Raw genomic sequence first — 27,962 nt, forward strand, 5'->3', positions numbered from 1 at the left:
AAAAACTCTGTACCTCCCTCCAACCACACACTTCTTCGGGTTTGCCATCAGCACTGCCTGCCTCAGGGAATCCAGGACTGTGACCAACCACTGCACATGCTCCACTGAGGTATCACTATGAATGATGACATCATCCAGGTAAGAAACAGCATATGCAGTGTGAGGACACAGCTATCGCTACAGGAAGTGCTGAAAACTGGCCGGGGCTTCAAACAAGCCAAACGGAAGTGTGACGAATTGGTACGAACCACACAGAGTGGAGGAGGCTGTTTTTATCTTTGGACTCTGCAGACAAGGGAATCTGCCAATCAGCTGTGTTTCAAAGTGGTGCTCCATGAGAGTCGTGCACATGGGCAAGGGGGAGAACACATCTGCAAAGCGCTGTTGCAATGCAGGAACATCTGCTTTATTGGAATGTGTGAGATGTTAATCACAATGCATCTTAAACACACGCTCTAAAAGCGTCATGCCCACAGCACGTTTTTGAGAAAAATCAAATATTTTGGTCCTTGAAGATCATTTCAGAGTGTTTAATTAGCTGCAGGAACCCTGTTCTGTGTGAGTGGAGAACAGCCAAGTCGCCTCCTCTGATAAACCTCCACATGTACCACTGAAAACAGTTAAATTAGTTTGAATCTGAAATCATGGCTCAAACTACTTGTTCTGAGACAATTTCTTCATTTTCACACCAAACTGTTTAATAACACAAACTTTACACAGAGTTCATCAAATATAACTAACACTTTAATATTATCAGGATTTCATAATACAAACGTCAAATCAACAGGGAAACAGCTGCAGAACATGTGGATCAAAATGAAGTCATTAAAAAACAACATGTGGACTTCAAGGATACAGTAAATACACTAAAGTGAAAGGAGAAGCCAAAATTTGAAGGAATTTGAATTAAGTAAAAGTAGTCACCTGTGATCTTTAAATTGGTCCTGATGTGTGCTGCTGTTTATAACTTTCAACATTTCTTTGCTGCCACTGTGAATATGAATGTGGTCTTTGCCTAATTAAATAAAGGTTACACTGACTCACTGCTTCATCTTCAGGTACAAACTGGTATTATATGGAAATACAGCCCAAAACCAGTTTAGCTTGAGTTTCTTTTTTCTGGACATAAAGTCACAGCAGGTGTTGTTTCAAAGCTGGTGGACAGATTTAGTTCATTTTGGAGGTTTTAAGAGCAACTGCTGTGAAAACATTTGTAGTTTTGGGAGAAAATTACTTAAGAGAAGATTTTACCACAGCAAAAGATTAAATATGAAGGAAGGATTGAAATTTAACTTAGGTAACACATAAAATGAATACAACTACTAAACACTACTGTGTCCTAATAAACAAAGAATAAAATGTAACAGCGATAACATTTTAGAGAATTAAAATCCCTCAAAGGAAAAAAAAATAAAATTGATATGCATATCTATACATGCAGCTTCCTAAATGTAACATTCAGGATTATTCACTGCAGGTCCAGAAATCAGAGCTACCTCATCAGATCCAAGTGTGACATCAGCTGACACTCTTTACAGGAGATTCCATCTGAACTCTGTGGAGCCTGATCTCAAGGTTTTTAAGTCTGAGCCTGAAACCAGAAGAGGATCTTTCTCTCTCTTCAGATTCATTGTGATCCAGTGATTTCAGTCCTGCATAATCAGGCTGATGTTTGCACAGAGCAGATAATGAAGTGAAGGTTTTTGCACATTGGTAACAGTGAAACAGTTTATTTACAGCGTGGGATCGTTTGTGTTCGGAGTATGAACTGAGATTCCTGAAGCTCTTGTCACACTGGTCACAGCTGAAGTTCACCTCCATGTGTGTACGTTCATGTTTGTTACGATGACCTGATTGTGACCAGCTTTTGTCACAGTGTCTGCACTTGTATGGTGTCTCTCCTGTGTGGATTCCCTTATGCTTTTTCATTGAGCTTATTTCCAGTGGTGAAGGATGACCCACACTGGTCACAGATGTGCTTTTTGACCCCACTGTGGAAGAGTTCATGTATTTTAATGTATTTGGTGTGTGGAAGCCTCTCCCACATTCTTTGCAGTAGTTCATTTTGTCTCCAGTGTGGCTACGTTGATGTGGTTTTTGGTCCCGTTGATGATTGGAAGTTTTTCCACAAAGATCACAGAGAAACTCTTTCCCACCACCACAGTGACGACAGGGTTGAGAAATGGATCCATGTGCGTCGCTCCACTTCTAAACAAAGACATTGTAAGTCAGGGAATTCCTTCAACGTTTTTATCCTGAACGTCGCCTGAAACAAAGAGCATCTCTGCCAACGTCCAATTACATTTTACTGTTTACATTATAACACTCAGCTTACTGAGTGAAAATGAGTCTTCATTTTTCAAAACAGTTCATTCAGTATAACTCCATAAGTTTACTGATCAGACTTGTTCCAAGCAATCAGGTTACAATTACAAGATAAAACTAAATACATACCTCACAGTAACTGCACTTGTAGAGTTACTTCCTTGTGTGGATCTGTTGGTGTTTATTCAGCTGATGTGGAAATTTAAAAGACTTTCCACACAAGTCACAGCTGTAGGCTTTAACTTCACTGTGGATGATTTGGTGGTTTTTTAAGTGTCCAGCATGGGTAAAAGACTTTCCACACAGGTCACAGTTGTACGCTTTAACTCCACTGTGGATGAGTTTGTGTGTTTTTAAGTTTCCAGCCTGGGTAAAAGACTTTCCACACAAGTCACAGTTGTAAGGTTTAAATCCACTGTGGATGAGTTGGTGTGTTTTTAAGCTTCCAGCATGGGTAAAAGACTTTCCACACAGGTCACAGTTGTACGCTTTAACTCCACTGTGGATGAGTTTGTGTGTTTTTAAGTTTCCAGCCTGGGTAAAAGACTTTCCACACAAGTCACAGATGTAAGGTTTAACTCCACTGTGGATGACTTGGTGTTTTTTTAGGCTTAGAGCCCAGGTAAAATCCTTCCCACACAAGTCACAGCTGTAAGGTTTAACTCCAGTGTGGATGAGTTGGTGTGCTTTTAAGTTTCCAGCCTGGGTAAAAGACTTTCCACACAAGTCACAGCTGTATGGTTTAACTCCACTGTGGATGAGTTGGTGTTTTTTTAGGGTTAGAGCCCAGGTAAAATCCTTCCCACACAAGTCACAGTTGTAAGGTTTAACTCCAGTGTGGATGAGTTGGTGTGTTTTTAAGTGTCCAGCCTGGGTAAAAGACTTTCCACACAAGTCACAGTTGTAAGGTTTAACTCCAGTGTGGATGAGTTGGTGTTTTTTTAAGTGTCCAGCCTGGGTAAAAGACTTTCCACACAAGTCACAGCTGTGAGGTTTAACTTCACTGTGGATGAGTTGGTGTTTTTTTAAGTGTCCAGCCTGGGTAAAAGACTTTCCACACAAGTCGCAGCTGTAAGGTTTAAATCCACTGTGGATGAGTTGGTGTTTTTTTAAGTTTCCAGCGTGGGTAAAAGACTTTCCACACAAGTCACAGCTGTAAGGTTTAACTCCACTGTGGATGACTTGGTGTCTTTTTAAGTGTCCAGTCTGGGTAAAAGACTTTCCACACAAGTCGCAGCTGTAAGGTTTAAATCCACTGTGGATGAGTTGGTGTTTTTTTAAGTTTCCAGCGTGGGTAAAAGACTTTCCACACAAGTCACAGCTGTAAGGTTTAACTCCACTGTGGATGACTTGGTGTCTTTTTAAGTCTCCAGCCCGGGTAAAATCCTTCCCGCACTCATCACAGCTGTAGGTTTTCTCTCCCTTTCTTCTGTGAGGTTTGTCGGCCTCCTGAGAGCGCTGACTTCTCGCTCCATGTTGGTCCTGCAGTGACAGAGATACAAACACAGGCAGTGTGTGAAATGCAGTCGTGGAACAAACTGAAACTCCCTCCATTGGTGGAATCAGACATGTCAAAAAAACACATTGTTGGTGTGTTACCACCACCTTCTGGTAATACTATCACATTACAATGATGTGCTACAAAGAGAGTTGTAATGAAAATGACATTATTGAAGAAATATTGATCATCAAAGAAACTCTTTTACTTCAAAAAAAATTCTGAGTTCGACTGATGATATTGTGGTTTCAATGTGTGTAGAGAAAATAAGATCTTTGTATTTTCTTGCAACTTCTGTGGTTTTTGGTTGTGAATGTAGATTCTGTATATATGGAGGAGCCCAGGATGGAAAAGATAAAGCTGCTGTTAACAGGTTTTTAAAAACCAACCAGCTGTGCACGCAGTTTCAATAACAGTGTAACTGTGATGTTTTTCTTACCTTTTGTGTTGAAGACATTGTTTCCTCTGTAGTGGCTGAGCTGAGTCCAAATGGCTGAAATTGTTCCTCTGCTGCACCACCAGACTCTTGTCCTCCTGTTACTCAGCTGGGACACAAAAAGTATATATATGTGTATTTTATCCCTGACAAAAAGAAGCAGAGCAAATAAACATGACTAAACTCCTCAGTGACAACAATACCTATGAAGCTTCAAGGTGAAACCCCAGAAGCAACTACAAAAAGAAAGTCATCAGTTGCCTACAAGAACTTGAAAGGGAAAAACCACTGACCCCCCCTGCACATCACCACCTTTACCCAGGGGATGCTACACCCTGTCTATATGGACTTCCATAGATCCACAAAGATGGAGTCCCGATCAGTCTCAATGGTAGCAGTATAAACTCAGCCACCTACAACATTTCAAGCACCTCATTACCATCCTAGCTCCCCTAGGATGGTAATGAGGACTTTAAAAAACATTTCGAAACTCACTATGTTAATGTGGAATTATTTTACAAATGGATAATTTATTCTACAATTCATTATTCAAGCACAGAATTCTTTATTTTGATGTGCGTGGCTCTTGTTGTCCTCCATATAGGGGTGTCAAAAATCATAGAGGAAGTGGCATGAGGAGGTACATGTTTAAGGTGTTAACAACACACGGTGTGGTTTGCTAGGTTAACTCACAAGCAGAATTTAGCTGTGCTTGACTACAATAGAGACTTTCCTCTTTAGGTGTTTCTGAAACAAGAAGGTGTAGTAAACAGATTTGTTTCAGAAAAAGGCGACAGTAATTAAAATGACATACATAAGCACTAGGGCTGCCACAAATGATTATTTTGATAGTCGACTAGTCACCAATATTTTTTGCGATTAGTCGACTAATCAGATCATGCATCCATTGGACGTAAAACATACAGCTTATTGCACCAGCATGCATCTGCTCTTATATAACTATCATTAGCTTACAGCTTTAAGTGTTTAAAGTATGTGCTAAGTAAAAATAAAGACAAGATGATAGTTTATTACATTTTAATGAAATTTGCAGATTGTTTCGGTGAAGTTTAATAAACTCCTTGCTATCTAAAATATAACGGGACACCGGAGTATATTCTCGAGCATCTCATGCTTCTGATAATCAGCTGTCTGCTTGACGTTTATTCAGCTGTGTAAAAACTATAACTTTAATCTCAGCCAAACCGATTTACTCAGGAACAAATAAAATACTAAAAAAAAGCCAAACAATAACATTTGTAAGTTATCTAAGTGACTTATATATGTTTAACCTGAGTAGTGAAAGACAGCGGTGGGTTTGACAACGATTTGCCGGGAGTCCGGTGCTCTCATGGGCTCTAGTGAGCCTTGAACCCCGGCTAGCTATCGAGCTAGTGGGCAACAGACGTCTCCGAAAATGTCGGAGCGCTTTTGAAAATATGTGGTGTCTTGGTAAACTGAGCAGATACATTCAGTTACATTCTGAAAATATGTTAAACGTTTATTTTGTGACACAGAAAGAATAATAAGAGTAATATTACAACTAGCTGCCACCATTGTTGAAAACTGAGCTGGGCTGCGCTATGAATTCTGGGACAGAGCTACTTCTTCTTCGGGGTTTAACGGCAGCTAGCATCCTTGTGCATGCAGTGCTGCCATCTTCTGTTTCAGTCCATTATTACACTCTTAAATCCTACTACTTATTCCTGCGTCTTTTGTGATCTTACAAAGCTTCAAACGATGCGTCGACTATTAAATCAGTCGTCGACGCTTTTGATAGTCGACGTAATCGTGGCAGCCCTAATAAGCACAGAATGTTTTAATCCTACTAACACATACACACACATGCAATGCAATGAATACCAGATGGTATTTTAAGCCTGTGTTTCTGATTTTATCATCTTGTTCAGCTCACTTAGTAAGATGAGAAGTTTTTAGGAATAATTTTTGATTTACGTCTTAAATTGGACAAGTATGTAAAGAAGATTGCTAAGACGGTCAAGGCTAATCTGAATTGTTTTGAGTTAATTCAGCACTATATACCTGCTTCAGCAGCTCAGTTATTTATGCATTTGTCACGTTCCTGGGTCTTTTGAACCAGTGTTTTGAGTTCTATGTTTAAGTTCTTTAGGTCAGCGAAGTTCATTTGGTTATTAGATTTCTCTTTTATTTTCTTCCCCTGTATTTAAGTTTCCTCACCCTTTGTGTTTCATGCCGAGTGTCTTATGTTATCAAGTTTGTATTGTCATGTCTGTGTCTCATGTTTCCTGTTTTATTTTGAAGGTCTGTCTCCTATGTCAAATCTGTCCGATGGCATCATTTAGGGCTGCACAATTAAATGTTAGAAAATCGCGATCTCAATTCATACTTATGTGCAATCTCATTTCCAAATGACAATGATGTAAGAAAAGAAAAAAAAAGATGACGATTGTACCGCGTTTTGCTCCGGGACATAATCTGCATGAAAACAAGCGCTCACTCTTCATGCTCAACAAATGACAAGGGCAGAGCCTTATACCACGTGATACAGAAGCCAGCTGGAAGGGGAAAAAACAACGAAGAGCACGTGAGAGAAACTGCCGGAGGGGAGAAACCACAATGAGTGCAGAGGAAAAGCTCTGATGGTGGTGAGAATGACAACCCCACTGTAACATTAATTCCAAGAAAAGGTTCTCGTTCCTCCATGTGGAAGGTTTTTGGTTTCAAAGAAGATGAGAGTCAAAAAGATATCATTTGCAAGCTGTGTTTTGCCATAGTAGCAGCACCGCAAGCTAACACTACGAATTTGTATAACCACCTTAAACGTCACCATAAAGTGCAATATGACGAAGCTGTAAAGGCCAAGAAAGTGACAGGAGAAAATCAGTCCCCGTCAACCACCCAAACATCAATAACGGGAACCTTATACAGCACTTCCCCATACCCGTCAAACTCCCCCAGGCACAAAGAAATTACGGAGTAAGTGCAATAAATATTTATATTGGAAAAGAAAATCGTGAGAGAATCGTGATCTCAATTCTAAGCAAAAAAATTGTGATTCTCATTTTATGCAAAATGGTGCAGCCCTGGCATCATTGTCACATTTTAGAGAAACATAATCTACTTAGTTTTAGGAGTTTTAATCATTTGTGTTTGTAGCAAGGGGAATTGCATTTACCTGTGTGTTCCGCCCGGAGTCTTGAGAGTGTAACACCCGAAGGTGAGAAGCAGAGACTCATGACTGTTTATTAAGAGTTTAATAAAAGTTTACCTTGGAGGAGGGAAAGTTCAACCGAGCATCTTGTGAAGTTTAGAGAGAACAAGATGAAACATGGTGGCAGCTGAGGCAAGGGTAACAGTAAGTGAGCTGATGAGAAAAATCGATGAACACTGTAATCCCAAAGTTAATGAGACTGTCGAGAGATACAGATTTTTTGCATGCAATCAGGCTCCAGGAGAAAATATTGATAAATATGTTACGGACCTGAGAATGCTGGCGAGCACCTGCAACTTTGGACAATTAAAAGACTCACTGATCAGAGACAGGATCGTCTGTGGCACGAACAGCTCCAGTTGGAGGGAAAGGTTGCTCAGAGAAGAGAACCTCACATTAGACAGATGTCTAGATATTTGTAGAGCAATGGAGATTTCAAGAGAATACAACAAAACAATAGCGGGACAGGCTGTAGAGGAACTGCATGCAGTAAAACAAAAAGAGAGAGAAAGACTGGATAAAGAGATATCATGCAGATTTTGTGGAAGAGCACATGAAAGACTCAAATCAAAATGCCCAGCATATGGAAAAAAATGCAAAAAATGTGGCAAAGAAAATCATTTTGCATGCAGGAGTAAAAGCAGACAGAGTGAAAATGGAAAAAAGGTCCACACAGTGACGGAGCAGGACTCTGATTCCTGTGAGGACATAATGACTGTCACAGCTATGACACAGACTGCAGTAGAAGTGAACCAGATCAGAGAATCAGACATGAAAAAACGAGAGCAGCTGTTTGCAGGCATGATGATTGGCAACAGCCTGGTCAAGTTTCAAGTTGACTGCAGTGCAACCTGCAACGTTATTCCCATCAACTTGTTGAACCCGAACATCAAAATGGAGCACACAGACAAGGTTCTTGTGATGTACAATAAGTCAAGGCTGTGTCCATTAGGAAAGTGTAAGGTCAAGCTGACAAACCCAAGAAAAAACAAATAGTACAGAGTCGAGTTCCAAGTGGTAGAGGAGGATTGTAAAACACCTCTACTTGGGAGAACAGCTAGTGAAGCGATGAAGCTAATACAAGTTAAATATGATAACATCTGTGCTTTGGACAGCTCAGTGACAACAGCTCCATCAGAGAAAAACGCATGGTTGTTGGAAGAGATAAAGCCTGAGTTTCAGGATGTGTTTACAGGAGATGGATGTTTGCAAAGTGAATATGAGCTGGAAATCGACACAACAGCGCAGCCCGTCAAACTGCCAAAACGCACAGTCCCAGTGTCGATGATGAAACCACTGAAAGAGGAACTGATGAGCCTTGCAGACAGACAAATAATAGCACCGGTGGATTGTAGGACTGATTGGATCAGTGGGATGGTGACAGTGCAGAAGCCAAATGGCAAACCCAGGATATGTATTGACCCAAGACCACTCAACAAAGCTTTGAAGCGTAGTCACTTCCCGTTACCAACAATAGATGACATCTTGCCAGATGTGTCAAAAGCGAAATTTTTCACAGTTTGTGATGTGAAACATGGCTTTTGGCATGTGAAGCTTACAGAAGAGTCAAGCCATCTCACGACATTCGCAACACCATTTGGTCGCTTTCGTTGGCTGAGAATGCCGATGCGGATCAGCCCAGCACCAGAGGTCTTTCAGCGCAAACTGATGCAAGCGTTAGAGAACCTGCCAGGCACATACATCATTGCTGATGACATCCTGATCACTGGAAAAGGAGAGACGACTGAGTTGGCAGAAATGGATCATGACAGAAACCTGAGACTTTTCCTGGAACGCTGCAGAGAGAGAAACATCAAATTAAATGTGGAAAAACTCAAGCTTAGAAGACAGGAAGTACCATACATCGGACATCTACTCACAGCAGAAGGGCTGAGAGCTGACCCAGAGAAGGTACGGGCCATCACAGAGATGCCAGCACCAACTGATATAAAAGGGGTGCAGAGACTAGTTGGAATGGTCAACTATTTATCAAAGTTTTACAAGCATCTGTCAGACAACTGTGAGCCTCTCAGACAACTGACGCACAGAGACAGCCTATGGGAGTGGACAGACGTGCAGGAAGATGCATTTAAAAGACTGAAAGAAAGACTAACACAAGTCCCAGTTTTGAAATATTACAGCCCTGAAGAAGAGCTGACGCTGCAGTGTGATGCCGGCGAGACAGGACTGGGAGCAGCTCTGACTCAACATGGAAAACCAGTGGCATTTGCAAGTTGTGCATTGACGCTCACTGAACGAGGTTATGCACAAATTGAAAAGGAATGCTTAGCTATTGTGTTTGGGATGGAGAAATTCCACCAATATACATATGGTCGTCTTGTGAGAGTGCAATCAGACCACAAGCCACTCGAGAACATTATTAAAAAGCCACTGTTACATGCACCTAAGAGACTGCAAAGGATGTTATTAAGGCTGCAAAAATATGATATAACCATAACATATGTTCCAGGCCGCGACATGCTACTTCCTGATACGCTGAGTAGGGCCTACCTGCAGGATAGCATCAAAAGCCAGACGGAGTTGGAGACAGAATGTGTCAACATGGTGGACTATGTACCTGTTTCAACAGAAAGCATGGACAGAATACGGGCAGGGACAAGAACCGACCACACACTACAAACACTGATAAAAACAATACAAAAGGGGTGGCCGGCCCGTAAGAAAGATGTACCTGTTGAAATAACCCAGTTCCAATCTTTGCAGGATGAACTGAGCTCAAAGGATGGATTGGTCTTCAAGGGAGAGAGAATGGTGATTCCAGAAGCACTGCAGGCAGATATAACACAGGGAATTCACTCAACACACATCGGCACAGAAGGGTGCCTCAGGAGAGCTAGAGACTGTGTCTACTGGCACGGTATGAACGACCACATCAAAAAGTACATCGCTACACGTGACATATGTCGGTCTGTGGATGTAAAACAACAGAAAGAGACACTAAAACCACACGAGCCGACCACTAGACCATGGACCAAAGTTGGGACAGATTTATTCAACTTTGAGGGTAGGGACTACCTAATAACTGTTGATTATTACTCCAACTTTTGGGAGATAGATTATCTACCTGATACCAAGTCGAGTACTGTGATTAGGAAACTAAAGGCTCATTTCGCACGTCAGGGAATCCCAAATATTGTTTTTTCTGACAACGGGCCCCAGTACAGCTCAACAGAGTTTGCCAACTTCAGCTGGAAATGGGAATTTCGACACCATACCTCATCACCTGGCTATCCGCAGAGCAACGGCAAAGCTGAGTCTGCCGTTAAAACTGCCAAACGACTCATGAAAAAGGCAAAATTGGCTGGACAGGATCCATATTTGGCCTTATTGGACCACAGAAACACCCCAACACAAGGTTTAACTACCAGCCCTGCACAGAGACTGTTAAGCAGGAGGACGAGGACACTCCTCCCAATAGGAGACAGATTGTTGCAACCCAAAGTGACTGACAACAAGTTAGCACTGATGAAAAACAGAGAGAGACAAACAAAGTACTACAACAAAACAGCGAAGGACATGGACACATTAAACCCAGGAGACTTGGTGCGAGTCCAACCTTTTGAACCACACAACTTATGGACCAAAGCTAGAGTGTGTAACACTCTGGGAAACAGATCCTATGATGTGGAGTTGGACAACGGCAGAGTCCTCAGAAGAAATCGTCGCCATCTGAGGCGAGCTGTGGAGGTCAAAAAAGACATGTCAGCACATCTCCAGCCTGAGGGACAGAACATTACTGTGCCGACACAGAGCAAAGAGAACACACAAAACAGCACTACCAGGTCAGGACGGGTAGTACAACAACCTGGATATCTGAAGGACTATGTATGCAGTGTGTGAGTTATATGTTGTGATTTGTTTACTGGTCAGAGGAAAGACAAAAGAAAAAAAAACCCATCTGTGAGGACATTTTGAGTTATATGTTGTGATTTGTTTACTGGTTAGAGAACAGAGCAAAACATCTGCGATAATATTTTGAGTTATGGCTTTGTGATCTGTTTACTTGTTTGGAAGGAAAGAAAAAAATAATAAGGAAAAGAGAAAAAAAATGGAAAAAATGAATAAAAGTAACACTAAAAAAAAGTAAGTGGAAGGCAGAATTTTCATTTTTGAAGAAAATGGTGTCCAACAAACAAATGTCATGTCTAAGTTTTGTTCGAGTTGCAAACTGAGTTCTCAACTTATGAATAGTTCATTGTCTTTGTAAAAGAAAAGGGATGTAGCAAGCGGAATTGCTGTGTGTTCCGCCCGGAGTCTTGAGAGTGTAACACCGGAAGGTGAGAAGCAGAGACTCATGACTGTTTATTAAGAGTTTAATAAAAGTTTACCTCAGAGGAGGGAAAGTTCAACCAAGCATCTTGTGAAGTTTATAGAGAGAACAAGATGAAACAGTGTTTTCTTAAATTGAACGCATTTTCCATAGAGGCTTGCAATCTGTGGAACCCACTTCCAACCAAAATCAAATTGATTACAGACATCAGATCCTTTCTATTGAAGGTTAAAGTTTGGTTAAAGGAAAATCAGAGATGTAGTCATTTTATTAATGATTTTATTTTTATTTATTGTCTATTAATTGTAGTTGTATTTACGATGTATTTTGGCTTTATGAAAATGTATGTTTTATGGTAAAATGTATTTATTTTGATTGTAAGCCCAACAAGGGACAATTGTTGAAAATTTGCAATAGCTATAAACTTATGTCCGTTACATCAGTTTCATGTTTTGTACTTGGACTATGTCAAACTGCACTGTCCCTTTTAAATAAATACATTCAAATTCAAATGTGTGAGGGATGCTTTACCATGACATACACCTGGTTACATGGGAATAAACTTATTATCTAATAGGACATTAGGGTTGTGTGAAATGTGTGTGACTGGTGGATGAATGTTTTGGGGATTTATTTGGCGGCTACATTTTTCTTTTACCAAGTGGAACCTGTCAAGACGTTTTGGTTTGATTTATCAGTTTAAGGAGATGAGTATGCTTTGGCAAGTCCTAAAACTAAGACTTTCATATTTTTATATTTTGTAGTATTTTCTTTTTTTTTCCTTTTCATGTTTGAGGAGTGCACTGAGAGTTTTGTTTGAGAGTCTGCTGTCCGTTAAGCAGGCCTGCATGATTGGAACTAAAAGTGCTATACAATAGTGTTGCTGGAAAATGATCGTAAAGTGAGCTTCTCCACATCGCAATGGGGACTTACTGGACTGATAATGGGGACAAATAGTTCACTGACTTGACACTGATACGCAGATTGCACCTACTCCAAGCAGACAAGGAAAGGGTAGATGTATGTATGTTTTTCCAGGAGCAGGAAGATGACAGCAACATCCTAGGGTCGCATGAGCTTGTGGGCCATGCAGACTTAATCTTGTAGTTGTTAATTTCTGTGTGTATTTACCAGCGCTGTTATGCATGTTGCAGTGGCACATTTCCTTTCCTATAAATCATATCACATTAGTAATAGTAATATTATTTCCTCACTTTAGTGTTCACCAGTTGTATGCATGCATGTAGAATGTTATCACCAGTGGGCCCCATGTTATTGCACCCTCACAGTGGACCCATCGTAGACTGGAAGAGCTCCAGACATCCTGCTCTAAGGGAGGTGACGGGTGGTCATAACGTTTCTTAGTGTGGGAGAAGGTCATGGATGAGCTGGACTGAACCTTTAGGTATGCATGATGTGCTGTGGAATGTTCTTTGTTTGAGAGTGTCTGTGATGGTGTATATAAGATATAAGGGTGGTGGCCGAATTTCCGAGATGATCCTTGTGTTGGCTGGCATGTTTCCATTCAAATTGTAAAGTGTTTATTAAACCCACTTCAAATCCAGCTCACAAGGTGTGTTGCAGCTAATTTTGAAATGTTCTATAAGAATGTGGCGTTGTCAAGCAGGATTCCTCAGGTGAGTTTTGCTAAATCACCAGCACGCGATGCCTGGTCATCCTAAGGGAAAATTGCCTCAGTCCGGTGCATTTCAAGGTCCTGTAACCATCCGTCGGTAAACCGTACCTGGGCTTGTTGCAGTGGCCTGAAGTTACTAAACTTCATGAGTGTATGCACTCATGAAGTTTATTAACTTCAGGTCACATTGTTCTCCTTTGTTTTGTACATACCTTTTTTGGGGGGCAAAGAAAAAGAAAGAATTTATTGGAACCGGAGAATGAACGTTTTGCGGTGCTACAAATGCTTGCATTTGATGCGGTACTTGGAATGTTTTGCCATGAGTTCCCGGCATGCAATGCGCAAAAGAAGAGCTGGGCGATAGAACGATAACGATATCTATCGCGATATAACTTTTACTCGATAGAGAAATTAAACTATCGCGATAGACCTCGCCGCTCTTGTCCTCTTTAAAAAAAAAAAAAAAAAAAAAAAAAGAGGTCAGCCAATCCAAATTAAGTAGCGCAGAGCCGAACCAATCACAGCCGCAGCGTCACGTCGCGTGACTTGTTACATACAGCACAAGTGCCAAGCCGTACATTTGTATTTGTTTGGGAAGCAGCCAGCGACCGTAACGCCCGGGTAATGGAGGAAATGAGTGTGCCAACTAGAAAAATCAACCGAGCGTGACCGAAGGTTACCGAAGAGAAAACAGATGATGGTTCCAATGCCGGAGAGATTGTCGAACGGAAGAGCCATAGAAGTTCCGTAGTGTGAAGGTATTTCGGCTATTTCAAGTCTGACAAAAAACAGAGTAGCGTGCACTGTAAATTGTGCCGGAAGCAAGTCTGGAAATACAATAAACTGGTGCATGCGTCACACTGTGCCACGTTATTGTTTCGGTGCAATGAATTTCTACAATACTGTTACTGTTAATTCTACTCGCTGCAGTGTTTAAATGCTTATATATACACACAGTTACTGTCCCTCCACACATACGACTCGGTTCTGCTTCTATGCCCCAGCTTTGTTTACTTTTTCCCACCGAGGCTTCTAGACTTCTGATTGGCCAACATTTCTGCACGATTAGGAATCTAGCTCCACCTGCTGCTTTGGCAAGTTCATAGCAGCGTTTTCCTTCATTTCTACCTTTATGTGTGGACGGGATTATTTTTTAAAACGAAAACGGAAAATCTCCGTTTTCAAAAATACCCGTGTACGTGTGGACGTAACCTCAGTCTCTGACTGGAAGCGCTAATTCGTCATTCGGCTTTTGTCAGACTAAAGTAACTGTTAAAACTTTTTGAAAAGCTCAGCTATACAACAAGGAGAGATTGAGAATTTCCTTTTAGTTCTCAGTTTATTTGATATTGACAAAAGTTAGTCAGTTTTGTCTGTTCTTCTGTAAAACAAACTAAGATTTATTTTTAGAATTAATATTTTGTTTCTAAGTGGAATTGACAATTTAGTAGTCTGTTTCGTTTGTTCTATTTTGAAACTTAAACGCTTTAGCGGCTGCCTTTTGTGTAGTTTGCAATATTTGCCTTTATTTATCTGAAAAAGTCTCATGTTCCTTAAGTACATCTACCCTGTTGAACTTCATCCATCCATTCGCGTCCGCTTAATGGATGAACTTATGGGAAATAAATATATAAATAAAAACAAGCTGCTGATTATTTCACATTTTACTTGTGAGCAATGGCACATTTAAATCTTACAAATATAGTTATTTGGCTTATATCGTGATGGATATCGTTATCGCCTGAAATGAAAAAAACATGTCATGATATGAAAAAATCTTATATCGCCCAGCTCTACGCGAAAGTCACGTGGTCTGTTAATCTTTATTATTCACCCTGGGGTTGCCCTCCCCCAGGCTTGTACCTGTGGCTTCCTGTCCTAGGGGTGGGGGTAGACTGTTCTCCTGCCCTGCAGCCCATCCTTTTGTTCATATACCAAGGCTAATTTTCTATATATATTCTTACCCCCTAGCAACCACCATTTCATAATGTTGCAAGCAATCACAAACTCTACAGTCTGTCTAACTCCAGTGTATACCAAGCAATCTATTATCCTCAACAGAGCTAAACTCAACATAAACGGAACCCACATTAAAGTTAGCTCGGTGCTTACCTTTAGATGAGCCCACAAACCGAGAGAAACAGGAAACAGATCAGTGAGCAGAGACCCACGTGGTTCACGCTGATCTCAGCTACAATCCAGGAGACAAGGGTGTGCAGATCGATGCAGATATCGATCCAAACTTTGGTAGTGGTATATGTTCCAGTAAGTTCACTACTTTACTCCCGTTTCATGAAAAAGCAGCTCTCTCTGCTCGACTCCTCTCCTGCACAGACACTTTGCTCCGCCCCCTTTTCCCGGCTCTGCTGTGATTTGTTGCTGTGCGGTCACGTGACTCAGCTGCACAACGTAACCACGTGAGAGAGTTATTTCAAAAGTAGCGCCTTTCCAGTCCTTTCCTTTCCAGTGATGGTAAATTAGATTCTTTTTACTGAATCGAGATTGAATGAGTCACTCACCAAAGCGAATCGAATTTGAGTAATTTGATTCACTGAGTCAGTTGACCAGAGATTGCAAAATGTATATTTTCACTCAAATTTAATTTGTTTCTCTTTTCATGTAAATCCTACTGCTAAGATGAGTGATTCTAAAAGAAATAAACTCTTTTATAGAGCAAGAATGAGCAAAAACATTTTTAAAATAAAGCAAGTTCCTACCAAAATGTCTTAATAAACATTTATTTTGTTTATTTTTATTTATTTATTTATTTTCTTAAATGTGTCAAATATATATTTTCTCATCTAAATGTCCACTGAGCTGTGAGCCAGGGGGTGGTAATGCGCCTTAACATTGGTTGCCAACCAAGAAGAAGAAAAAGCTGTGAGCCAGGAAGGAGGGGGTGAGTGGCTGTGTTGGCAGAGGTATGAAAATGCGCAGTGAAATCTAACGCACATGGCAAACTTCGCCGACGATATTCTAGGGAGGAAAAAATACACATCAGCCATCGGCCATTTTGATGAACGCATACGCCCCCTAGAGCACGCTAACTTTATTAACAGCCACACAAATGCAAAGCACACATCAAACATAAATAGACTATTTGACTGTCTCCATAATTGAGAGCATTTTCTCTTCTTATTTCAACACCCCCACTTGCTCTCATATTATGATGCTCTTAAGCAAACAAAAAACAACAAACAAAAGGTTTCTTCCTCAGTACTGTATACATGTCCGTATACCATGTTAATGCCCGAACATAAACTTCTCAAACTTGAACAACTTAACTTTTGTTGCAGGCTTTGTCATTACATCTGCAACCATCTCTTCTGTTGAACAATAATCCAGAGTTATTTTTCCTGCACTCACAGTTGACCTCACAAAGTGGTACTTTATGTCAACATGTTTACATCTCTGTCTCGTCACAGGATTCTTCGCCAACGCAATTGCACCCTGATTATCTTCATGAACTTTTGGCGGTGCATATTTTTGTCCATCAATACCTTGTAACAGTTGCATTAGGTACAAAACTTCTTGTAGGGTTGTAGCTAAAGCCATGTACTCCGCTTCACAGGTAGATAATGCAACAGTAGGTTGTCTTTTGGTTTTCCATGAGATTAAAGGACCATCTACAGACAAGCTTATGCAATAACCAGTTGTACTCCGTCTGTCTGTTACATCAGCTGCCCAATCAGCATCGCTGTATGCCCACAACCTCAGTTCTTTGTTGTCACATTTCCTGTAACACAGTTCTTTCTCGGTTGTCCCTTTCAGATACCTCAGTACATGTTTTACTGTAGTCCATTGGTCTTCAGTTGGCTCAGTAAAGTACTGTGAAAGTTTACTGACTATAAAACTCAAGTCTGGTCTTGTGCATGTAGCCAAATAGATCAGACTACCAACTGCCTCTCTGTACCTTTTGACATCACTCATCATTTCTGCATCATCAGCATAGTTCAGTTTTTGCTCACAAGGTGTCTGTCTTTCTTTACAATCCTGCATGTTGAATCTTTCAAGTATTTTTTCCACATATTGTTTTTGTGACATTTTTACACAGTTATCACTCTGGTCAAAATCTATACCAATGAAATGTCTCAGTTTACCCAAATCCTTCATTTTGAATTTTGCTGCAAGCATTTTCTTCACAACAGTTAGTTCACTTTCATCACTAGCAGCAATGATCAGGTCATCCACCCATACTATCAGAATCACCTTCTTATTTTCTGTCATTTTTGTGTAAACACAATGGTCAGCGGGGTTCTGCACAAAGTTGTTCTCACTCAGATATTCATGCAACAACTTGTTCCAATTTCGGCCTGATTGTTTTAGCCCATATAGCGACTTTTTCAACTTGCATACCAGTTTTTCATTTGTGTCGGATTTTACCTCATAACCCTCAGGTTGTTCCATGAATACCTCACAATCTATTGGTGCGTGAAGATAGGCAGCTTTAACATCCATCTGATGTAAAAGCATGTTTTCTTGTGCTGCCTTTTGCATCAACACTCTGATACTAGTCAGGTTAGCAGTAGGGGAAAATGTTTCTTCATAATCCACACCTATCCTCTGACTATATCCTTTAGCAACATAACGTGCCTTGTACTTCTCAGATCCATCAACATTGTTTTTGACTGCGTACACCCATCTACCCCCCACTGTCTTCTTACCCTCAGGCAAAGTGGTTAAGGTAAATGTGTCATTTTTACTTAGTTATTGCATCTCTTCATCCATTGCACTGACCCATTTCTCTGAGTTAGATGAAGTTATTGCTTCCTTGAATGTTTGGGGAATGTTACACATTGCTCTGTAACAATAATCCATGTTTGTAAGTACTTGATCACAATCCTCCTTATCAGTAACATATTCACTTAAATACCCAGGCCTTTTTCTCACTCTGGAAGGATACCTTGCAGCCTCGCAGTCGAGTTCATTCTCCTGTGACTGGCTGCTCATCTCAGACATGCTTACTGGGATCTGTTCCTGAGTATCTGTGTGTTCTGTACTCACATCAGTCTGTTCTCTGGTCTTGGTGGACCTGTTTGGTGTCTCAAAGTCACCCTCATCATCTGGCACCTTGTCAGTCTGTGTTTGTCTCTCTACTCTTGTTTTAGTCTCAAACTTCACTAGTCTATGCTTCTGTACTTTCCCACTGTCTGGGTAGTAGACCATATAAGCTGGACTGTTCTTGTCATAGCCAACAAAAATTCCTTTCTCACACCTTGAGTCTAGTTTTCTCTTGTTCTGCCTGTAGGCATAACACACTGACCCAAATGTCTGCATCCTGGAAAGGTTTGGCCTTCTTCCTGTCAGCATCAAATATGGTGTCTATTCTGTGCGTCTGTTAAAACATCTATTCCTCACTACAGCTGCTGCTTGCACTGCGTAAGTCCACAACTCTTTAGGTAACTGCTTCTCTATTAACATACACCTGGCCATATCAAAAAGAGTGCGCCAATTGCGTTCTGCAGTACCATTTTGGTGTGGTGAGTATGGTGCTGAGGTCTCATGCCTGATTCCATTTTTGCTAAGGAGTGCCTGATACTCATTTCCCATAAACTCTGTTCCATTGTCAGACCTGATACATTTAACTTGCCCATACGGGGCTGTATCAGCCAAAAACTTCTGTGTCGCTTTTGCTGTGTCACTCTTGTTTTTCAGAAAATACACAAACACTGCACTGGAATAGTCATCAGTGAATGATAGTGCAAATCTATATCCATCTCTGGACTCTGGGTCTACTGGACCAGCTAGGTCTGTGTGTACCAGCTCTAAGGCGGTTTTGGCTCGTGCATCAGGGTCCCTGTTTCTAGTTTGAACAAACTTTCCCTGTGTGCACACTTCACAATGCAAGACAGATTTGTCTGTTTTTCCTTTGATTGCCATACCATCAACAACCCCCTGTAATTTCTGAATGTCATCATAATTACAGTGACCGAGAATTTCATGCCATGTTTGCATGTCATAGCAACCCTTACACTGGTCTTTACCTTCAGTGTTTACTGTTTGTAGGTAGTACAGTCTGTTGTACTCATGTATTGGGAACCTTGTACCGTCTTTGTGTCGCAGGGTGTCTTTTCCTTGCTTGAAGATCATAGTTGCCCCATTTGTGGCACTGCCCCCTGCTGTCCATCAAGCAAAACTCTGCCTCCCCTCTTTGCTCTGCAACTCCAGTGCACTTGGTGCCGTCAGCCAACTCTACGTAGTGTGACTTGGGCTGGAAACTGTCGTCAAATCTCCTGAACTTCGTTATATCTGTGACAATATGCGAAGTTGCCCCTGTGTCCACCATCAGACCCTTTTTGTTGATGCCATGCTCTGACTGGAACGCTGCATCCTCGCTGCTTACCCGGAATGCGTAGTCTTTGCTACCCGACTCCTCAGAAACTTTCCGTGCGTTGTCTTGCCGCCGTTTCCGTCTGCATGTTGAGTCCCGATGGGTGGTGCTTTTACACTCGCTGCACCACTGCTTGCGCTGACACGTCCTGGCTTTGTGTCCTTTTAGTCCGCATCTGAAACACACTATGTCTGCGTTGCCGGCCCCACGGTCATTCGATTTTTCAAACGTGGAATTGTCGCTCGGTCTTGCACGTGCTTTCATGATGTTGTCATCTGACGCTGCGGCGCGCATTTTCTCTGTGTCTTCAAAGCTTCGCAGTTTAGTTTTAAATTCAGCAAAAGTCACTTCAACTTCACTTTGTGTGACATGGATAGCAAACGGTTTGAACGATTCTGGCAGTCCCTTCAAAACCATACCAATAGCCCATCACTCAATGTTTCACCAGCATTCCTCAGGGCTGTGATTATTGTCTCTGCTCGTATCACATACTCAGTCACACTCTCACTGCTGGGCTTTTGGAGCGAAGTGAGTTCTGTATACAGGCTAATTATACGAGGTTTTCCTTTACCTGCATAATAGTTTCTTAGAATCCCCAGCGCCTTCCGTCCATCGTCCGCTGCTTCTCGCATAACAAGAGACAAACTTTTGTCATCCAGAAACTGGATCAGCTCCGCGTAGGCCTCTGCATTCTTTGCTCCGTCTTCTTCTCCCTCCACGTCGGTAGGCTGCCTCAAAATAATGTCTCTTAAACCCTGCAAACGAAGGTGGCCCAAAAATTTCGTCTCCCATAGTTCGTAATTCTTTTCGTCTCCATCAAAAACTAGCTGAGCCCAACGGCTATTTGACTCAGCGGCTCGTCGGCTCATGGCGCTAGCATGGTATGCTAATCCTCACCGAGTGCACAGTACGTCGCGGCGTTTCTCTCGGTGGCAAAAAACAGATGGACGCTTTAGGAAAACTTCTTAGCTTCCTGGGCCCATAACCTGTTGGCAGAGGTATGAAAATGCGCAGTGAAATCTAACGCACATGGCAAACTTCGCCGACGATATTCTAGGGAGGAAAAAATACACATCAGCCATCGGCCATTTTGATGAACGCATACGCCCCCTAGAGCACGCTAACTTTATTAACAGCCACACAAATGCAAAGCACACATCAAACATAAATAGACTATTTGACTGTCTCCATAATTGAGAGCATTTTCTCTTCTTATTTCAACAGGCTGTGTCCCAATTCAGGGGCTGTGTCCCAATTCAGGGGCTGCACGCTTGAAGTACGCATTTTAAGTGCGGTTACGTCACCGCCATGCGACCACGGCTGTCCCAATTCGAAGTGTACTTCAAATGCATACTACAAATGCACCGTTGATTTCCCCAAATATCATGCGTGGTCTGTTGTACGTTTCGTGGTCCCATATATCCCACAATTCATAGCGCGGCAGTGGGTGTGGAGAATTTTGCCGCAAAATACGGCAGAAGGGAGCGGCCGAAGAGGTTTTTGTTTTTTTTCGAAACGTTATGGAAATCATAAAGCGAAGAGTCAGACATTCCAGTTCAGTTTGTACAGTAGACATACAAGGCAAATAAGAGTAACAATATACAGTACAATGAAATAAGAAGGATAAATAAATAAAGGATAAAAAAAGAAAAAAGAAAAAAAGGTGGGGGGATGTGACAGACTTCATAACAACTTTGTACTTGAAAGTTGTGACAGCTCATTCGTTAAACATTTCTGAATGAATTTCAATCAATGATAAACCTCTTTTATTGGAAGTTAATTTAAGAGAGTTTAAGTAATATTCAATATATATATATATATATATATATATATATATATATATATATATCCCTGCAAACATTCAGATTAGTGCAGCATAAATTCATTCATGAGGGGAAATTACAGTGAGAACATGTGGAGGCTGTTAGGTGGATAACATGGTGAGTTCAGTGCATTGATGTGACATTGTCCTGAAGGATTTAGTTATTCTTTATGGTCAAGGTCAGGTGTTCGTCAGCCCCCTATCAGAGCCTATATGGATGACCTCACCATTACAACATCATCAGTTCCCGGGTGTAGGTGGATCTTGCAAGGTCTTGAGAGACTCATCTCATGGGCAAGGATGAGTTTTAAACCTTCCAAGTCAAGATCGATGGTACTGAAGAAGGGCAAGGTGACGGACAAGTTCCGGTTCTCAATTTCAGGAACCATTATTCCATCCATAACGGAACAACCAGTTAAGAGCTTGGGGAAACTCTTTGACTCCAGCCTGAAAGACTCTACTGCTATCCAGAAGGCAAATGAGGAGCTGGGAGCGTGGCTTAAGGTGGATAAGTCCGGCTTGCCTGGAAGATTTAAAGCCTGGATCTACCAGCATTCCATCCTGCCCCGAATCCTGTGGCCCTTGCTTGTCTATACAGTTCCAATAACTACTGTGGAATCCCTTGAAAGAAAGATCAGTGGCTTTCTTCGTAAGTGGCTGGGACTTCCCCGCAGTCTCACCAGCGCTGCCTTGTATGGGACAAGCAACAGCGTGCAGTTACCCTTCAGTGGTCTCACAGAAGAGTTCAAGGTGGCTCGCACACGAGAAGCCCTACAGTACAGAGATTCTAACGACTGCAAGGTGGCATCAGCAGGCATTGAGGTAAGGACAGGAAGAAAGTGGAAGGCTGAGAAGGCAGTTGAGGTGGCGGAGTCACGCCTAAGGCAGAAAACACTAATGGGGGTCTTAGCAACAGGGGGAGCAGGCTTGGGGTACGTCCCAAAGGCCCAGGTCAGCAGGGCACAGGGAAAGGAGAGACACCAGCTACTCCAGGAAGAGGTCCGAGCAGGTGTGGAGGAGGAGCGAGTAAGCAGAGCTGTAGGCCTTAAGCGGCAGGGAGCATGGACAAGGTGGGAGAGCACCTTGCAGCGCAAGGTCACCTGGGCAAACATCATGCAGGCAGACTTCCACCGGATCCGATTCCTAGTGCAGGCAGTATACGACACTCTGCCAAGCCCAGCAAACCTCCATCTGTGGGGAAAGACCGAGACACCTGCCTGTCCCCTGTGCTCTGGAAGAGGGACCCTAGAACACCTCCTTAGCAGCTGCCCAAGGGCCCTGGCCGATGGTCGGTATCGTTGGCGGCACGACCAGGTGCTCAGAGTAGTTGCTGAAAAGATTGCCTCAGCAATCAGCACCAGCAAGCATCATCATGCTCCGAGGAAGGCAATCTCTTTTATTAAGGCTGGAGAGAAACCCCAGGTGCGCCCACATTTGACAACTGGCCTTCTCAACACAGCCTCTGATTGGCAGCTACAGGCTGACCTGGGTAAACAACTAAAGTTCCCTCAGAACATTGCAAAAACATCACTCCGGTCAGACTTGATAATTATTTCTGAGGCCTCAAAACAGCTGATCATGCTGGAACTCACAGTGCCCTGGGAAGAGCGGATTGAGGAGGCTAATGAAAGGAAACGAGGAAAATACCAGGAACTAGTGCAAGAGTGCAGGGAAAGGGGCTGGAAGACTTTCTATGAGCCCATAGAAGTGGGTTGTAGGGGCTTTGCAGGACGATCACTCTGCAAAGTCCTAGGCCGGCTGGGCGTGGCTGGGGCAGCCAAGAAGAGGGCCATCCAGGCTGTGAGTGAAGCGGCAGAGAAAGCCACAAGGTGGCTGTGGATTAAGAGGGCTGATCCGTGGGTAGCTACTGGTACGCAAGTTGGGGCCTGATCACCCCCGGCTGGGTCGCCTGGGCGAGGGTGTATGATGTTGTGAGACCCAAAACACCTGATGACCCTAGGATACATCACTGAAGATGCGTACCAGTGCATCCAGGAGATGTGTCTTTATAGTATAGTGAGTTCAGTGCATTGATGTGACATTGTCCTGAAGGATTTAGTTATTCTTTATGATTAAAGAAATTGCACTAATTTATACATATTTATTATAAATAATCCTAATTACACATCTTGCTTCCATGTTTGTATCCTGTGTCACTAATACATTTTATTTTAGTTTTATACTTTGATCAATGACCTGCAGAATCTCCTTATCATATTTACGAACCATGGCTGTTGTGTGTGCCTTCGCTCCCTTTTCACTTGCGCTAGACCCCCAAAATGGCGGATCGGGCCAAAATCCTTTCCACGCCCACACCCGTGACATCACGCTCCAAAGCCCTATACCTTGGCCCAGTATGTTAAGCCAACTGTCACAAACCTGCTGGTCAAAGTGGACTGTGATCTGAAACTTGACAATTAGATCAAAGCAGTGGTAAAAGCTTCTTTCAGCTCAGTCAGCGAGCTAAAATAAAGCCAATTCTTTCACAAAGGCACGTTGACACAGTAATCAATGCCTTTGTTAGCACTCGGTTGGATTACTGTAATGCACTTTATATAGGGGTCAGTGCTTCAAACATCTACAGAGCGTCCAATATCCTGCAGCTTGAAAGTTTGAGCACATTTCCCCTATTTTAGCTTCACTTCACCTGCTGCCCATTTCTTTTTAGGATTCCTTTTAAATTATTTTATTTGCTTTTAAAGCCCTCCATGGCCTAGTCCAATCTTATTTCTCTGAGCTGCTACAGCCGTATATACCCGCCTTTCTCAAGTCAGCTGATCAGCTGTTCCTGAATGTACCCAGGACTGAGCGTAAACGCTTTTTCTGTAGCAGCTCCAAAACTGTGGAACAACATGCCTTTTGAGATAAGACCGACCTCTTCTGTGTTTTTTTTATTTATTCTATGCTGTTTTAATTTTGATGTATTATGTGTTTTATTTTTTTACTGTTTTGTTTTATTCTATCGTTCTTAACCTATTTGCCAACACCCTTAATGACTTTTACTGCCGTTTTGACGAGCCATCAGGCAGCTTTCACGCCTCCAACGGCCCCAACAATAGAGACACTTTGGAGACATTCCCCCACCTCTCCCCCATCACGACCATCAAACACTTCACCTGCAACACCCTCCTCCTCACCCCACACAAAGGAGGATTTCACACCACCTCCTCCCACCAAACTCTTCATATTCATGAAGCAGATGTGAGGAAGCAGTTTAAGAGTCTGAATGCTCGAAAAGCTCCCGGCCCAGACGGTGTGTCTCCTGCCACCCTCAGACACTGTGTAAACGAGCTGGCCCCAGTGTTTTCTGGCATTTTCAACTCCTCACTGCAGGCATGTCATGTGCCTTCAATATTGATTCAATCAATATTGAATCGGTGTGCAACTTTGCCAAAACAATGTCGGACTCTGTAGTTTTCTCTGGTCCCCTCCCCAATCAGACCAGGAGTGACATGTTTAGCCGCACGTTATCCTTAAATTGCTGGCTGTCTGAGTGTTGTCCCAGAAACGATGTGGGCTTCATAGATAATTGGCAAACCTTCTGGAGGAAACCTGGTCTTGTTAGGAGAGATGGCATCCGTCCCACTTTAGATGGAGCAGCTCTCATTTCTAGAAATATGGACAAATTTATTAAACCCCCAAAATATGACTACCCAGAGTTGGGACCAGGAAGCAGAGTTGCAGTCTTACACGCCTCTCTGCAGCTTCTCTCCTCCTGCTACCCACCCAAAAACCCATCTCCATAGAGACTGTGTCAGCTTCCAAAAAGACAAAAAACAAACTAAAAACCAGCAACAAACAACTTAAACATAAACAATTACAAAGAAAGAACAATACAGTATCCACATCTGAACCAAAGAGTAAAACAGTGAAATGTGGATTATTAAATATTAGGTCTCTCTCCTCCAAGTCTCTGTTAGTAGATGACTGTGGCGGAGGTGTGGTCCCGGGCGCGTTAGTACATGACTTAATAATTGATCAACAAATTGATTTACTCTGCCTTACAGAAACCTGGTTGCAGCAGGATGATTATGTTAGTTTAAATGAATCAACACCCCCGAGTCATTCTAACTACCAGAAATCTCGAAGCACAGGCCGAGGGGGCGGTGTGGCAGCAATTTTTCACACCAGCCTATTAATTAATGAAAGACCAAGACAGACTTTTAATTCATTCGAAAGCCTGATGCTTAACATTGTCCACCCCAGCTGTGAAACTCAGAAACCAGTCTTACTTGTTATCATCTATCGTCCACCTGGGCCTTACACAGAGTTTCTGTCTGATTTCTCAGACTTTATATCTGGTTTAGTTCTGAGCTCAGATAAAATAATTATTGTGGGTGATTTTAACATCCATGTAGATGCTAAAAATGACAGCCTCAACATGGCATTTAGTCTGTTATTAGACTCAATTGGTTTCTCTCAAAATGTAAAAGAACCCACCCACCACTTTAATCACACTCTAGATCTTGTTTTAACATATGGCATCGAACCTGAACATTTAACAGTGTTTCCTGAAAACCCTCTCCTGTCTGATCATTTCCTGATAACATTTACATTTACAATAATTGATTACACAGCAGAGGAGAGTAGACTTTATCAAAGTAGATGTCTTTCTGAAAGCACTGTAACTAAGTTTAAGAATATAATCCACCCACTGTTATCATCTCCAATGCCCTGTACCAACACAGAGCAGAGCAGCTATCTGAACGCTAGCCCAACAGAGGTCGATTATCTTGTTAATAATTTCACCTCCTCACTACGTACGACTCTGGATACTGTAGCTCCTGTGAAAACTAAGGCCTCAAATCAGAAGTACCTGACTCCGTGGTATAATTCTCAAACACGTACCCTAAAGCAGATGACTCGTAATCTGGAGAGGAAATGGCGTGTCACAAATCTAGAGGATCATCATTTAGCCTGGAGAAATAGTTTGCTGCTTTATAAGAAAGCTGTCCGCAGAGCCAGAACATCTTACTATTCATCACTGATTGAAGAAAATAAGAACAACCCCAGGTTTCTCTTCAGCACTGTAGCCAGGCTGACAAAAAGTCAGAGCTCTTTTGAGCCAACCATCCCTTTAACGTTAACTAGTAATGACTTCATGAACTTCTTCACAAATAAAATTTTTTTCATTAGAGAAAAAATTACCAATAATCATCCCACAGATGTAATATTATCTACAGTTACTCTTAGTACCATTGATGTTAAGTTTGACTCTTTCTCCAATTGATCTTTCTGAGTTAACTTCAATAATTACTTCCTCCAAACCATCAACGTGTCTTTTAGACCCCATTCCTACAAAACTGCTCAAAGAAGTCCTGCCATTAATTAATTCTTCGATCTTAAATATGATCAACCTATCTCTAATAATCGGCTATGTACCACAGGCCTTCAAGCTGGCTGTAGTTAAACCTTTACTCAAAAAGCCATCTCTAGACCCAGCAATCTTAGCTAATTATAGGTCAATCTCCAACCTTCCTTTCATATCAAAAATCCTTGAAAGAGTAGTTGTCAAACAGCTAACAGATCATCTGGTGAGGAATGGTTTATTTGAAGAGTTTCAGTCAGGTTTCAGAGCTCAGCACAGCACACAAACAGCTTTAGTGAAGGTTACAAATGATCTTCTTATTGCCTCTGACAGTGGACTCATCTCTGTGCTTGTCCTGCTAGACCTCAGTGCAGCGTTCGATACTGTTGACTATAATATCTTATTAGAGCGATTAGAACATGCTGTAGGTATTACAAGTACTGCGCTGCAGTGGTTTGTATCATATCTATCTAATAGACTCCAATTCGTGCATGTAAATGGAGAGTCCTCTTCACACACTGAGGTTAATTATGGAGTTCCACAGGGTTCAGTGCTAGGACCAATTCTGTTTACATTATACATGCTTCCCTTAGGCAGTATCATTAGAAGACATAGCATACATTTTCACTGCTATGCAGATGACACCCAGCTCTATCTGTCCATGAAGCCAGATGACACACACCAATTAGTTAAACTGCAGGAATGTCTTAAAGACATAAAGACCTGGATGGCCGCTAACTTTCTGCTTCTTAATTCAGATAAAACTGAGGTTATTGTACTCGGCCCTGAAAATCTTAGAAATATGGTATCTAACCAGATTCTTAGTCTGGATGGCATTACCTTGGAGGAACCTTGGAGTCATTTTTGACCAGGACATGTCCTTCAACGCACATATTAAACAAATATGTAAGACTGCGTTCTTCCATTTGCGCAACATCTCTTAAATTAGAAATATCCTGTCTCAGAGTGACGCTGAAAAACTAGTTCATGCATTTATTACTTCCAGGCTGGACTACTGTAATTCATTATTATCAGGATGTCCAAAAAACTCCCTGAAAAGCCTTCAGCTAATCCAAAATGCTGCAGCAAGAGTCCTGACAGGGACTAGAAAGAGAGAGCATA

General features: G+C 41.9%; 2 protein-coding genes across 2 annotated transcripts; one reads left to right on the plus strand and one right to left on the minus strand.

The window, feature by feature from the left end:
* Positions 1-722: 722 nt before the first annotated feature.
* LOC146712947 (uncharacterized) lies at positions 723-15,716 on the minus strand. The gene is made up of 4 exons (XM_085445936.1): positions 15,492-15,716; positions 4,263-4,368; positions 2,455-3,807; positions 723-2,208 (listed from the first exon to the last, which is right to left on the minus strand). The coding sequence occupies exons 2-3, from the start codon at positions 4,278-4,280 to the stop codon at positions 2,479-2,481; spliced, it is 1,347 nt and encodes a 448-aa protein (XP_085302062.1). The 5' UTR covers positions 4,281-4,368; positions 15,492-15,716; the 3' UTR covers positions 723-2,208; positions 2,455-2,478.
* Positions 15,717-20,577: 4,861 nt separating this feature from the next.
* LOC146712948 (uncharacterized) lies at positions 20,578-23,454 on the plus strand. Its single transcript, XM_085437196.1, has 2 exons — positions 20,578-20,591; positions 21,712-23,454. Exons 1-2 carry the CDS (start codon positions 20,578-20,580, stop codon positions 23,420-23,422), a joined length of 1,725 nt encoding a protein of 574 aa, XP_085293322.1. The 3' UTR covers positions 23,423-23,454.
* Positions 23,455-27,962: the final 4,508 nt, after the last annotated feature.

Source organism: Copadichromis virginalis, linkage group LG3 (genome assembly GCF_057382275.1).
Source record: "Copadichromis virginalis isolate Kocher_CV1m ecotype Utaka linkage group LG3, C_Virginalis_male_GT1.1, whole genome shotgun sequence".
Classification (NCBI taxonomy): domain Eukaryota; kingdom Metazoa; phylum Chordata; class Actinopteri; order Cichliformes; family Cichlidae; genus Copadichromis; species Copadichromis virginalis.